This window comes from Somniosus microcephalus, chromosome 25 (genome assembly GCF_052327205.1).
Source record: "Somniosus microcephalus isolate GS21.2 chromosome 25, FLI_Smic_1.0, whole genome shotgun sequence".
Taxonomy (NCBI): domain Eukaryota; kingdom Metazoa; phylum Chordata; class Chondrichthyes; order Squaliformes; family Somniosidae; genus Somniosus; species Somniosus microcephalus.
This window is the reverse complement of record NC_141011.1, coordinates 53,425,355-53,441,020: the sequence shown is the minus strand read 5'-3', so window position 1 is coordinate 53,441,020 and position 15,666 is coordinate 53,425,355. Positions and strand designations below refer to the sequence as shown.

Sequence of the window (15,666 nt, the reverse complement as noted above, 5' to 3'; positions counted from 1 at the left end):
CACTGAAAATCTAACCCCAGCAGGACGGCAGCGCAGAGGTCAGGCAGGACCAGAAGTTTAAAATGATCGTACACGGTCCCGTCTACTATGAGTGTCACCACGCAGTAGCCGCCGATGTCCGCCGACTGGGACTCGGAGGCCATAGAAATCCGCTGTTGCGCAGGCAGGACTGGGAGAGAGCAACGCCGCACCGTGTCAGGGTGGATGAAGCTCTCCGTGCTCCCAGAGTCAAAAAGGCAGATTGTATCGTGACCATTTACCTTAATGTCCATTGTGGAACTGGCCAGTTGGTGCGGTCTCGCTTGGTCCAGTGTAACGGATGCCAGCGTAGGGGTCGGTGTGTCGCTGCGGGTATCAGATGAGGCGGTGTCGGGGGCCTGCTGCGTCCCGGCTGTCGTCCAAGATGGCGGCGTCCATGATCCCCATGTGGCTGGAGGCGTCTAAAATGGCTGCTGTACCGGTGATTCGCACACGGCCGGGGAGGTCCAAAATGGCGGCCCGCATGGCCCACACGCGGCGCTGCTGGGGTTCGGGGTGGCTTTGGCCCTGCAGACGCTAGCGTAGTGTCCCTTCTTCCCGCAGCCCGAGCAGATCGCGTTTTTCGCCGGGCAGCGCGCTCTGGGGTGTTTTGCCTGGCCACAGAAGTAGCATTTCTGGCCTTGGGGCACTGCTGTCTGGCCTTGGGACACTGCTGCGGTAGTTGGGCCGTTGTTGGGGTGTGGCTGGGGTGGCACGGCGCTATGAGGCGGTCCTACCGTGTCCCAGGCTGTCATTCCCCGCGGCGTCCACGGTGCAGAGGAGTAGGCATCCATGCCCTGGTAGGCTGCATCCAACGATAGTGCGAGTTCAGAGGCCTTGTTGAGGTCGAGGTTACTCTGCTCCAACAGTCGCTGTCGTGTGTAATTGGATCTGTGGCCCGCTACAAAAGCGTCCCGGATAAGTTCCTCTGTGTACACGGCGGCCTTTACATCCTTACAACCACAGGCCCGGCCAAGCACAGACAGTGCCTGAAGGTATTCCACGGTCGATTCCCCAGGTTGTTGTTTACGACTCCCCAGGAGGTGCCTGGCGTACACTTCGTTCACTGGGCGCGTGTACTGGTCCTTGAGGAGCTTGATAGCATCCGCGTACGAGGTCGCGTCTTGGATGACCGAGTACACTCGGTGGTTCACTTTGGAGGCCAGGACATCCAGTTTGTCCTCGTCCGATTTGATTGCTTCGGAGGCGGTCAGGAATTTTTCGAAACACTTAAGCCAGTGAGTAAACTTGGTGGATGAGTCCGCCTCCCGATGATCTAAGTCCAGGCATGCTGGTGTGAGGATCTTCTCCATTATAAAAATGTTGTTAATAAAATTGATGCGCTATCAATTACTCATAAAAGACTGAGAGTTAGAAGAGTAACTAAAGGCTTTTATTAACAACAGAATGGAGGTCTGCCTCGAGTGGTCGACCGGTCCAGGATACCAAGGGCTGGGGAGCAGTCACCTTTATACTAGGACCTGTGGGAGGAGTCAGCCGAGGCATGTCCAGGCATGTACGCAGTGGAATACAAACAGGACAAACAGGAATACAAACAGTGGTTTACCACATACAATTAATCCTATGGGCTGAATTTTCCATGGTGGTAGGGGGCGCGATCGGTGGTGGGTAAGTTTTTTTTTTGACAACGGGTCAGAAACCTACTGTCAACTCGCTCCCACGCACCTTTCCCACAGGTGCATCCGTCAGCATGGAGCCGACCCGACCTGCAGTGGCGGGGCCCCCAATTCGAGTCATTATGGGGTACTTTACAGTACAAGACCCTTTTCCCTCCTACTTTTTAAATTTTCTGCATGGCCACGGGATTCACACAGCTCGGGAACCACGTCTGTCAACCTGAGGGGTGAGTTCCGTGGCCATTGCTCCAGCTGATTACTTGACAGCATGAAAAACAAACCAAAATAAAAACATGTTGATTACATCAGCTAACAGATTGATGGAGATTCTGTACTACTTGAAAAGCTACTGGTAAACGTTAATTTTTCACTGGCCATTCTCGGCTGTTGCCTTCCAACTGAACAGTAATTGCAGTGAATTGATCTGCACTATAAAAAATGACACATACCATTTAAATACATTTTTGTGTTGTTTCTGGTCAGGTTTGTCCAGTTACACATTAACAATTTCATTCTTATCACTCATTTCACTGGTTCAGTTTGCTTTCAGTCCCTGAATATGACTAATTTAATTTTTCAGTCTGAGACTTTAGGGTGAATTTCTGCAGAGTTTCTCTCACTTGTCCATTGTTAACTTCAATGGAAGAGCTGCAGAAATTCCAGAAACACATTGTAAGCACCACTTACACTGTTTGTCAGGGATTCCGCAGCTCTTCTGCTGAACTTGCTTGTAAATCCACCCCTTTACAATTACATTTAAAATCGGCTTAATTTTATGTATTACCTATACACACACACACACATCTTTTATTTGTACCAGTTACTGATACAAAACTCAATAGCTTTGTGACTAACACCAATAACTTCACAATTAATGCACTTTTTTAATTATGTTCTTGATTGTATTTGTAGATGGAGTCATATTACTTAATGAGTTTATTTAAATATTTCTTTGTCACTCATATATAACTTATTATATTGTACAGTAAAGATTCAACACCCACTATGTTAGATTAAGCTTAAAATTTAATGTGGCCAGGGTCCCATTAAGGATCCCGGCTGAAAACGTGTCCTGAATGGCGTCACCAGACCCGCTCCATCTCATTGGACCGGGTAACGCGCTGGGCGGGCTTAATAGGCCCCATTAAGGTAAGTTCATTTTCAACAGCGGAATGGAGCTAGCAGCGAGGTCATGACCCGCCACGGACACTGCCCGCACTGGACCCGCCAAGGTAAGGAAAATTCCGGCCTTTGTTTCAAGAATTGATCCACATTTTACTTTCATTTTTTTGTTTTCAGCCTGTTCAATCTGTGCAACTTTTGCTCCAGAATCTACTCACACACGATTTTTGTATTATTTTGGTAACATTATGGGCCTTTACAGGTACCAAAACTTTATCCTCAAATTTAGCTATTTCAGTTGGTGTGAAGCAAAATGTGGATTGCTGAATCAGACACTTGACACTACTGTGTTTGTACTGGTCTTTGTTGGTGGTTACACAATACTTTCATCTTTTCAGATACGCCACCTTAGTTCCCTTTGAGTTCCATCAATCAACCTGTAGAGTGCAGTTAGGGGATTCTTCATGCAGGATGAAGTCATCTGCCAATGATGGATTGGCAGCACATCACAGCGGCATAGCGTAGCATCACTTTTACTGGAACAGCAAAAGGTATCTGTGGCTTTTCAGACTCCCGCATTCCCTCTAATATCCTTGGATAGTTTACAAACTGCATATATTCTTCCAACCGACCGACTGACCCCACCTTAACTACTTCCATTGATCTTCTATCATTGTTCAAAAGAGGTTTATCATCATTCCAACCCGCCATTTGATTTTACGTAATTTAATTTGGAATCCGATTAATGGAGTTGTACAATGCTCTGGTAAGATCTCATTTGGAGTACTACATCCAATTTTAGTCTCCGACCTCAGGAAGAACATTGTGGCTCTAGAGAGGGCCAGAGAAGAGCAAGAAGAATGATCCCCAGCCTGTGACCTTTCAACATGAAGATAGACTTGATGCCATGTGTTTGTACTCATTGGAATAGACTTAGAGGGGCTCTGATCCAGATATTTAAACTTATTAAAGATAGGGGCCTAGAAATTGGGTAGCATAGCGCCCATTTTTCAGGCACTACGTGGCCTCTTAATGCCTAAAATTGGCGGCAGGAAGCGCGTGCATACCTCTAACCAGAAGCGCATGGCCTTCCATATTGGGTAAGGACAAACAAGAGGCATTCTGTACCCATACCTGAAGCACGTTTAACACCTGCTTAAAGTCCCCACTGCAACATTGGTTTGTCTCCAGGCAGCCAAAGGTAGTTCCAGGCCCTGGCCCCAACCTCCACTCTCCCACACCCCAAGATTCTTGACCTCCAAGTCTGGCCATGACGCCCAATCCCCGACCCAGCTCCCAACCCGCACCCCCCCCCCCCAACCAAAAAACCTGGGTCTGCAATCCCCCACGAATCCCCCCCGTCGAGGCCCGCAATCCCCACGAGGCCCATAATCTCCCTCACGCCGCGATTCTTCCACCGCCATCCCCGACACTCGCGATCTCACCCCAAAGCCCACGATGGCCCCTGGCCATTGATTACCTGCCTGGGGAATTTATTTGCCTGCTCTAGATCACATGCAAGTACATAGTAATTCTGAGGTAATGAGAAGGAGCAAAACTAAAGGCTGCCCATAAAAAACTGAGAAAGATGGCAATGAATTTGGATGCAAAAAAGCTTTACTTTTCTCAGAGGGTTCCACATAAGTAGTAGAAAGGCTAAGGGGGGAATTTTTCAGGGGTCAGCGGCCGCATTTGGTGGCGGGTCGGGTGGGAAAAAAATTTTTGACAGCAAGTCGGGAACCCACCGTCACACGACTTTCCCAGATGTCGGGTCTGTCAACGCTGAACAGACCCGACACGCAGTGGTGGAGGAGACAATTTAGGTCATTTTGACTTCGTTAAGAGCCACTTAAAAAGTATTTTGAGCTCACCTTTAAATTTTACGAGATCGCCCATGGTTTCCACGCTGCTCGGAGATCACATCAGGTAAGCAGGTCGGGAGTTGTGTTACTATGAAATCATCCCTTTACTTGACAGCTGCAAATGTGCTATAAAAGCTCCCATCTCATAGCTATTCATTTTCCAAGCTCAGAAGCTGTTGCTTACTGCATTTGGAAGACAGATTGATCTTTATGCAGACTGCAAGTGTTTGGAGTAACCTCTGTATCTAGTGTCACCTCATTGGAACAACCTCTCTCACGACTGACAGATCGCTTTTGTCATCTCAAGTTCGCCTGCCATGTATTACATCAGCATCGGTGCCCTTGAAACTATCTCACCTTCGTCCTCAGAATCCACGATCAGCACCAGGCACACCAGCAGCACCAACACCACCACCAACCTTCTCTACAATCAACTGATGCTGCACAGGACACAGCATCAGCACCCGGGAGGCCAAAGATGGCCTCACCATGGCCAGATTTACTTCACTTGACTCTGTACACCCTAGCTGCCACATGGTGCGCTAGGTTGGCACCACCCCACACCAACACTATAAAGCAACTCTACAATGCCCAAGCCATTCCTTTCACACTCATCACCATTGCAAGGGGGTACCGTTATGTCTCACAAAGTGTTGAAAATAAAGATTTCAATGTTTGACAGCACATTAACAGAAGCTTCACATGAACATTGGCTAAAACAAACAAGTGCCTTCCCTTGTGTGTTGTTAGTTGGTATGAATGGACTAGGATGAGGGTGAGTGTGTGGGGTAGCTAGTGAGATGGGGAAGTCATAATGTAGATGGAGGGGGATGGGTGGAGGTGCAAGGTAAGTTGGTGTGAGGGTGTGCAGGAGTAGGGTACGGAAGTCAGAATGATGGGGACGTGATGAGTGTCACAGCAAGATGAGGTTGTGTGCAACTTTGCAGTAACGTTTCATGATCTACTGAGATCATTGAAAGGTTGGCACCATTGCAGCCTGGCCCTCCCGCCGACATCCCTGCTTGTGCCCTCCTGTGCAATGTGCAACCAGGCTGCGTTAATCTCCTGGGGAGGTCTCTTCCGCCCATTGGAAGGGAAGAGAATCTCCTTGTGTGCTGTGACTCCCTCCATAAGCATATGGAGGGAGCCATGGGAGAGCCTGGGTGCAGCCGCGCACCTCTGTGCAGTGCTCGTCAGTGTTTGCAGCACCTCAGTGCTGTAGAATACTGACAGCACAACTGTAAAAATAAATTTGCGCATGGTCCCTTTAAGGAAACCGGCTGCTCGCCATCAAATGACGTCATCAGACCCGCTTTCTTCAATTGGCCAGCAAAGGCGCTGGGCGGGCTTAACAAACCCAATCACGGATCAGATCACTTTGGACAGTGGGCTGGAGCCAGCAGCGAGGCCGGGACCTGCTACCGACCCCGGTCGCACTGGACCCGCCGAGGTTGGGAAAATCGCAATCTAAATCTTCACGGTCTGTTAAGAAGGCATTACATGACTTTTTGGTATTCCTTCAATTTCCTTCACCCAGCCATTGACAGCCTTGCCATCAGCTGTCTGGGCCCTAAGCTATGGAATTCTCTGCCTCTCTCTCCTCCTTTAAGATGCTCTTTAAAACCTACCTCTTTGACCAAGTTTTTGGTCACCTGCCCTAATATCTCCTCACGTGGCTTGGTGTCAAATTCTGCCTGATAACACTCCTGTGAAACGTCTTGGAAAGGTTTACTATGTTAAAGGCAAGTTGTTATATCTCTGATAATGTAGCACTCTTTTAGTGCTGCATTGAAGTGTCAGCCTAAATTATGTGCTCAAATCCTGAAGTAAGATTTGAATCCATAACCTTCTAAGGTGAGAGTGCTATCAACTGAGTCACACGGATACTTGGACCTAAAGCTGGTGATACTGACTGCTTTTGTTAGTAGACTATGTACTTTCCTTTGGTTTTTATTTGCCCTAAAGCCTTTCCAAATCTGTCACTTTATGTACACTCAGCAACAAAAGTAACTTCTGCTACATCAACATGTTCGCTAGATTGGGAAAAAATCTCTAATTCTGCACGTGCTCGCAAATGAAAGTTCTAATTAAACTGTGTTAATTTGGCCTAACTAGCCTCAACTGCCATATTAAAATATTACATTGATGGCAAAACAGAGACTTAATACTGGTAATAAATTTGAATGCTACCAACTGGAACTCTCTGGTTGCCAGATACTAGGTGGAGTTGTAATCCCCGGATTTGGAATTAGGCAGGGCTCTGCTCAAAAACTCTCCTGCAGATTGTGTATCTTGAGACTAAAATGAGCAATTAAAATGACTGACTGTGCAGTTTAGATTTATAAATAGCCATTTTAGCATCGACTTTCTTCAAAAAAACATTTTATTTAATATCTAAACAATTCTATAAATGTACAAAAATCATTTTAATATGTTAACAGGAGTATTGAAATGTGAAACCTCAGCGAGCATCTTCCACAGAGCCTAGTCTTATTTGTGATTTAAGCCAGAAAACCTGCAAATGAATATTCCAAAGTATATTCTGGTAAAACTACAAACACGTATACAGAAATTTGTCCTATAAATACTACTGGGTAGATGTCACCGAAAAGTGTAATTGAAAAAATAATAACTATTAATGAGCTTTAAATCCTCAATTAGTCATCAGTATACTTATGAGAAACTTATATTCTTTACAGAAATATTAAACATAGACCTTAAATAATACTAAAGGAGAAGTTGAAAGAGGAGCCACACATCTCGCACGAGAAGGCAACTGGAACTAATAAAAGAACATTTATTCATGGTGCATTTTTATACGAAGAAAACCGCAACATTAGCGCTTTTGAAAGTTAAAGAAAATGACTACAAGTGTGTGTGGTGGTGACGATCGTTCAAAATAGAGGCCATCACTTACCCGATGAACACATTGAACAGCACTCTCCTTGGTGGTTATACTCCCCAAGGCCACAACAGGTCACAGGTTGTAGTTCAAAAACCACAAAGAGGATGAAACAAATCTATATTGAAATAAGGGAACAGTCATGCACTTTCATGGTTATATTTTACTTTGTGTCCCATTTTCCCCTCCTAGCCAACCTTGCAACTCCATCCTAGTCTCCTTCAATTGATTTGTGTGGGTTACTAGTTCACGATTGGTAGGTTTTCCTAACTATATATATATGCGAGTGAACCCGCATGGTTAACAGGTAGGTTACTTGATGTTGTATCCGTGTATTAATGGAGACACGGAATGCAGGAGTTGGTTTAACAGGTGTTTACTGAACAAAGTCTGGAGGTGAACTAACAGATACAAGACACTATACAGGCTTATATACCCGAGTGGTCACTACCGGTATTACAGTACACAGGGGCTCTTAAAGGTACATACACTACAATTCCTCCCCTTTTAGATAATTAGTACATAACATTTTAAGTAATCATTAATTAACATGTTTACAAGAACAATAATCTACACATTTGCTGCAGTTAATCAATTATAAGTCAGTCTCTCTGGAGGCTTCCTGACTCGGTCCGGATAACGCCTCGGTGGTGTAGTAGGTTCTTTTGGCAAGGTCGATTCGGCTTGAATGCCAGTGTCGGGTTCATCTGGTTCCAGTATCACCGGATCGGAGGTAGATACTATGGGTATCTCTGCTTCATCATTAGGCGTATAGAGTTCTGGTGTAGGTTGTCCCTTTTCGGATGACTCTATGATCTGGTCAGCATGGCGCCTTATTATGCTTTCTCCAATGTCCACGGTATACATCAGAGGTCCTAGTCGTGTGCAAATAGTTCCAGGCTGCCATTTCTCGGTACGGTAGTCTCAGGCCAAAACTTGTTGACCTATCTGGAAGGTTCTAGTTGGCCTTTCATTCATGCCTTGAAATTGCCGGTTCTCTACGTCCCTTCTGATGTTTGGCTTGATCAAATCCAGCCGGCATCTTAGTCTTCTATTGAAAAACATCATGGCGGGAGTTTGGTTTGTAACCACGTGTTGCATTCCTGTACGCAAACAAGAAGTTATCTACCTTATGTTGTAGATTTATGTCTTCATTACCCATGGCCTTTATGGCCTTCTTGAAGGTCTGGACAAACCTTTCAGCTAATCCATTGGTGGCGGGATGGTATGGGGCGGACGTGTAGTGCTTAACCCCATTGTTTTTTAAGAACTTCCTGAATTCTTCGGACACAAATTGCGGTCCATTATCAGAACAGATCTGTTCAGGCAGCCCATTCCTGGCAAATATGGTCCTTAATACTGTGATGGTTTTTTCCGTGGTGGTGGAGGACATCTTTATTACCTCCGGCCACTTGGAGTGTGCATCAACCGCGATTAAGAACATGGAGTCCATAAATGGACCAGCAAAGTCGATATGTACCCTTTGCCATGGAGATGAGGGCCACTCCCATGGATGTAGAGGGGCTTGTGGTGGGGCGTTTTGGACCTTCTGACATCCTAGACAGCTCTTGGTCATTTCTTCGATGTCTCCATCGATACCTGGCCACCACACAAACGCTCTGGCTAGGTTCTTCATTTTCACTCCACCCAGATGCCCCTCGTGAAGCTCCTTTAGCACTTTATCCTGGAGTTTGGGTGGAATCACCACTCTGGATCCACACATCAAGGTTCCTCGGCACATTGACAGCTGTTCTCTTCTTTGCGAGAATGCTGGCAACAGTGGTTCGCCATGTGCTGGCCATCCCTTCACCGTTAAATCGTAGACTCGTGAGAGAGTCGGGTCATTTCTCGTTTCCTTTTCAATGGTAGAATTTGTTACTGGTAGACATTCCACTATGGTTGAGTGGAACATCTCCACTGGGTCCACTGTAGGTGCCTCTTCTACCGTTGGCAATGGTAGGCGCGATAAACCGTCAGCATTCCCATGCTGTTTTGATCCTTTGTATTCTATGTCATATTGGTGTGCCCCTAGGAAAAGGGACCACCTCTGTAGCCTTTGCGCTGTTTCTTCACTTAGGAGACCGCAGACGAATTTGTCTCGTAGAGAATCTGCCAGTCCTGCCCCGAATTGGCAGTGCTTTGACAGCTTTCTTAATTCGGTGAGGTAATCAGCGTTACTTTCATTCTTGTGCTGATTCCTCCTGAAGAATTTGAATCGTTCCGCTATGAGCAGCGGTGTTGGGTTTAAGTGCTCCTGTAGGGTATCAACAATCTCCTTAAAATTCTTGTCCATCGGTTTGGCTGGAGTGATTAAGTTTCGTAACAGCCCGTATGTCCTTGCGCCCATCAGATTTAGAAGTACCGATGCCTTTTTATCATCCTCTACTTCATTCGCTGTGCAATATACCTCCACTCTTTCCACATATGTGGTCCAATCCTCTATATTACTATTGAAAGCAGTAATATTGCCAGTCTTAGGCATCCTGAAAATCAAAAATGGCGCCTCCCACGCTTTCCTTTCTTCCCTGCCGAGAAAAAATGGCGCCTCCTGCGCTTTCCCGCCGCTGCTGACAACGCTGTTCTCCGCGGTTTTTATTTACACAGATATTTTTAATAGTTGGAGACTCGTTCCCGCCGGACTCTCTGGGATTTTTCCCTCCCTCTGCTTGGTCCGAACGCCGACCTGCTTTGCAGCGCCGGCCGTCTCCCGAGTGCTCCACCCTCCGTCTCTGTTTGCCTCCGCCTTCCGACTCGCTGCTCGGCCCCGCTGCAGAGCCACCCGATCGAGCCCCAGCCCGCCGCCCAGGAAGGATTAGTGCAGTACCTGCCACCAGCCCGGCTAGCTGGTGAAACCAGAGTTTTTTTTCTTTTTTTTTTTCTTCGACCTTCGTCTGAGGAATCGATCTCCTTGAGGTGCTGCCGAATTGCAGGTAAGTCCGTTTCCAATTCGTCGCCACTGTTGTATCCGTGTATTAATGGAGACACGGAATGCAGGAGTTGGTTTAACAGGTGTTTACTGAACAAAGTCTGGAGGTGAACTAACAGATACAAGACACTATACAGGCTTATATATTGAAGTCAGAAATAGATGGTAGAAAGGTGAGAAGCAATAAGCAAAGGAGAGAAACACAAAGGGCCAAACTAATTCATAATGAGAGTGTGAAAAAAGCAAGCCTGAAGGCTTTGTATCTTAATGCTAGAAGCATTAGGAACAAGGTGGATGAATTAGTTGTGGAAATAGAGGTAAACAAGTATGATTTGATTGGGATTACAGAAACGTGGCTGCAGGGTGGGCAAGGCTGGGAACTTAACATCCAGGGATATACAATATTTAGGAAGGATCGTCAAAAAGGTAGGGGAGGTGGGGTAGCATTGCTGGTAAAGGAGGGGATTAATGCAATGGAAAGGAAGGATATTAACTCGGATGAAACGGAATCTGTATGGGTAGAAATGAGAAATAGCAAGGGGAGGAAAACGTTAGTGGGTGTGATATATAGGCCTCCAAATAGTAATATGGAGGTGAGGGAAGGCATAAAAAGGAAAATTAGAGAAGCGTGCGATAAGAGCACAGCTGTCATCATGGGTGACTTTAATTTACATATTGATTGGACTACCCAAATTAGTAAAAATTCTGAGGAGGAGGAATTCCTGGAATGTTTTCGGGACGGTTATCTGGACCAATATGTCGAGGAGCCGACTCGAGATCAGGCCATTTTAGACTGGGTATTGTGCAATGAGAAGGGACTTATCAGCAATCTTCTTGTACGAGGCCCCTTGGGTCAGAGCGATCATAATATGATCGAGCTCTCAGTCGAGATGGAGAGTGAGGAAATTGAATCAGAGACTAAGGTCCAGAACTTAAATAAAGGGAATTACGAGGGTATGAGACGGGAATTGGGTAAGATTGATTGGGTGGTGTTTCTGGGGGGATTGACAGTGGATAGACAATGGCAAGCATTCAAAGATAGAATGGAAGAATTCCAGAACATGTTTATACCGGTTTGGCATAAAAATAAACCTAAAAAGGTGACTCAACCGTGGATAACGAGGGAAATTAGGGACAGCATAAAATCAAAAAAAAGGGCATATCAACTGGCAAAAAAAAGCACCAGACCGGAAGATTGGGGGCAGTACAGGATACAGCAAAAGAGGACAAAGGGATTAATCAGGAAGGGGAAAATAGAATACGAAAGTAAACTTGCAGCAAACATAAAGACAGACTGCAAAAGCTTTTATCGGTATATCAGGAGGAAAAGACTGGTAAAATCCCAAGTCGGTCCCTTGCAGTCCGATTCGGGAGAATATATAATGGAGAATAAGGAAATGGCAGACCAATTAAACTCATACTTTGGTTCTGTATTCACAAAGGAGGACACAAATAACCTCCCAGGAATATCGGCAAACATAGGGACTAATGAGAGGGAGGAGCTGACAGAAATTAGTATCTCTAGGGATATGGTGTTGGGTAAGTTGAGGGGACTGAAGGCCGACAAATCCCTGGGGCCTGATAAACTACATCCTAGGGTACTTAAGGAGGTGGCCCTGGAGATAGCAGATGCTCTAAGGATCATCTTCCGGAACTCCATTGACTCGGGAACAGTACCCGTGGATTGGAGGGTAGCTAATGTTACCCCAATATTTAAAAAGGGGGGTAGAGAGAAAGCAGGGAATTATAGACCAGTAAGCCTTACATCGGTTGTGGGCAAAATGCTAGAGTCCATTATTAAGGATAAAATAGCGGAGCACTTGACAAATGGGGAAAGGATCGGACAGAGTCAACATGGATTTACAAAGGGTAAATCGTGTTTGACTAATCTGCTGGAATTTTTTGAGGAAGTAACTGGTAAAATAGATGGGGGAGAGCCAGTGGATGTGGTGTACCTTGACTTCCAGAAAGCCTTCGATAAGGTTCCACACAAAAGATTATCATGCAAAATTAAGGCTCATGGGATTGGGGGCAAAGTATTAACGTGGATAGAGAACTGGCTGGCGGATAGAAAACAGAGAGTTGGAATAAACGGCTCGTTTTCGGAGTGGCAGGCAGTGACCAGCGGGGTGCCGCAAGGATCTGTCCTGGGACCCCAGCTGTTCACAATATATATAAATGATCTGGATCAGGGAATTGGATGCAATATTTCCAAATTCGCTGACGACACTAAACTAGGAGGAGGGGTGGGCTCTGATGAGGATGTCAGGAGGCTACAGTGCGATTTGGACAGGTTGGGGGAATGGGCGGATACGTGGCAGATGCACTATAATGTGGATAAATGCGAGGTTATCCACTTTGGGGGTAAAAACAGGAGGGTAGATTATTATCTAAATGGCAATAGATTGGGAGATGGGGAAGTGCAGAGGGACCTGGGTGTTCTTGTGCACCAGTCACTGAAGGAGAGCATGCAGGTGCAACAGGCGATTAAGGCGGCAAATGGTATGTTGGCCTTCATATCAAGGGGGTTCGAGTATAGGAATAGGGATACCTTACTACAGCTGTACAAGGTGCTGGTGAGACCGCATCTGGAGTATTGTGTACAGTTTTGGTCGCCCCATCTGCGGAAGGATGTTCTTGCCATGGAAAGAGTGCAACGGCGATTCACCAGGCTGATACCTGGAATGGCGGGAATGACCTACGAAGAGAGATTAAATAGTTTGGGCTTGTACTCACTGGAGTTTAGAAGATTGAGAGGGGATCTCATCGAAACATATAAAATTATGGCAGGCCTGGACAGGCTGAATTCAGAGAGAATGTTTCCAATGGCCGGGGAGCACAGAACCAGGGGCCACAGTCTAAAAATAGCGGGCAAATCATTTAAAACAGAGATGAGGAAGAATTTCTTCACTCAAAGAGTGGTGAGCCTGTGGAATTCCCTGCCACAGAGGGCTGTGAAGGCTAATTCAATAAATATTTTCAAGAGAGAATTGGATATATTTCTGAAGGCTAAGGGGATTAAGGGTTACGGAGAAAAGGCGGGGACGGGGTACTGAACTGGTAAGATCAGCTATGATCTCAGACGAAGATCAGCCATGATCTCATTGAATGGCGGAGCAGGCTCGAAGGGCCGAATGGCCTACTCCTGTTCCTATCTCTATGTTTCTATGTTTCTATACCCGAGTGGTCACTACCGGTATTACAGTACACAGGGGCTCTTAAAGGTACATACACTACTATTATGGTAAAGAAATGTCTCTGCTAACTACAGTAAACCTGTGCTGTGACAATCAGATGTTGCAGCAATATATTTAAAATAGCACCATAATTGGCTAAAATTCCCAATTCTACCAAGAAGAAATTCAATTATCTAACAGCTGGAAGCTCCAAACAAAGAAGAGCTGATAATTGAAAGGAATGAAAAAAAAGGCAAAGGCTTAAAGGAAGTGTATGTAATTAGCATACATATTTCCCCACACTTATAACATAACATTTATTTAAAAATCTATTAATGATGTAATGGATTTGTTTAAAGACAGTGGAACCTGCACCAACACTGCCCAGTGATCCCTTTTCTACAATGCAATTGCCGACACTTTAGTCCTAGCAGCCTCAGCTGATGTGCACTCAGTATGGAGCTGAAATCGAGCCTGCTAGTAATCTAATATCTCTTCTAAAATAAAATAAACTATGTGAAGGAATGGAGACAGCAATAGAGTACTTCTGTTAAATTAATTTGCAATAAAAGACAATAGCAGTCATTGGCCTAGGCTTTCTACCTCCACTACCCTGCAGAATTAGGTCGATCCGCAAAGGCTTCAATTTTCCTTTATTGTGGAGCAGAGCTTTCTTTTTGTCTCCTTTTCAATGAAGTACAGGCTGTCACCTGACTTTTCAGACACAAGATAGATCTGGGGGTGGGGGTTTAACTTGTACATAACATTTTAAGGTAAATAACCTGATCTTAGTAATTTTGTCTGTTGGCTAAATCTAGTCCTTTCATTTATTAAGAAGGAAAACATTTTTAATAACAACAGAACAGGATGTTGTGGGGTATTACTGTCTTTTGACTTGAATTGTTTGAACCATAGTTAAAATGTTATATTCACTGGTAATGCAACGGTGATAGAATATAATGCACTCTTACCTTTTTGATCTCTCCTTTTCTGGTACCTGATAATATAAGAATAATGTAAATAAATTTCTGGAAGGAATCTGCAGGATTTATATACATGTGCCTACTTTTACTGATACTAGCTTTATATTTCCAATTAAAAAAAAAAATCACATTTTTGAACTGCCATGGTGGGAGTTGAACACATCCCCTGGATTATTAGTCCAGACCTCAAACTATGTGCCTCAGGACTCACCCATTCTTTGCTATTTCTCAAGTCCCTCCTACACCCAGGCCAACTTTCCTTCACCTTGGAAATTTGTTTTTCCACATCCTGTCTCCAATTAAAGTGCAATTTTTACCTTTCTAGCTAGCATGGTTGTTCTTGCGCATGTTACACATTCACCTGACATCACCGTGAATATTCTCAGTGCCTTTAATGAGAGTCTGGCTTCCTGCCTTTCTAAACAAGCTACCATATAATCTTTCTCCAATGACTAACTAGTTTCTTTTGTAATTGCTTGAATTGTACTGTAGTCGATAGCTTGGTTCATCCTCTAACTTTCTTTCCATCAACTCAGGAGTGCGCCAGAACACGGTTATCTCTCCCATTCTATTCCTTTTCCAGAACAACCTATTCTATTCATCATCCGAATCTATCCACTATTTTGCTGGCGATACCACTCTACATTCAACTTCACTCAGATCCTACATCCTCAGTGCATGAAACCTTTATCCCCTTTGCAGCATTATGAATGAATCACCACATATTGATCTCCTGCATGCCCTTAGCTGGATCAATGGAAAACTTGCTTCCTTTGATCTTTCAAAGACAATTTTTTGGCGTTAAAAGTCCAACTAACAGTTGCCACCTATCACAACTTAGTTGTGCTTCATCTTTTGACATTTTTAACTACATTGGCCCAGAATTTGCTGGGAAAATAATAGCGAATTTCATGCGTATGCCATTATTAGTTTGTAAATAGCCCAGCAAATTGTGACAAGGATGAGATACCCAGAGAGTTGCAAATCGACACAAACTGCTGGATGATTTGCGCTGCTCCACCGTTGGCCTCGTGGGTTTC

General features: G+C 45.0%; 1 protein-coding gene across 5 annotated transcripts in view; it reads right to left on the bottom strand.

The window, feature by feature from the left end:
* Positions 1 to 15,666, bottom strand: part of LOC147100831 (tumor necrosis factor receptor superfamily member 5-like) — a 63,838-nt gene that overhangs the window by 34,262 nt on the left and 13,910 nt on the right. For 3 of the 5 annotated variants that reach the window (XM_085967455.1, XM_085967456.1, XM_085967457.1), the window contains 3 exons: positions 14,615 to 14,640; positions 13,019 to 13,165; positions 7,557 to 7,659 (listed from right to left, as the gene is read on the bottom strand). In XM_085967455.1, the coding sequence (XP_085823581.1) occupies positions 7,557 to 7,659; positions 13,019 to 13,165; positions 14,615 to 14,640 (276 nt within the window). The remainder of the gene's footprint in view (positions 1 to 7,556; positions 7,660 to 13,018; positions 13,166 to 14,614; positions 14,641 to 15,666) is intronic. The other 2 variants (XM_085967458.1, XM_085967459.1) reach the window with 2 other exon arrangements.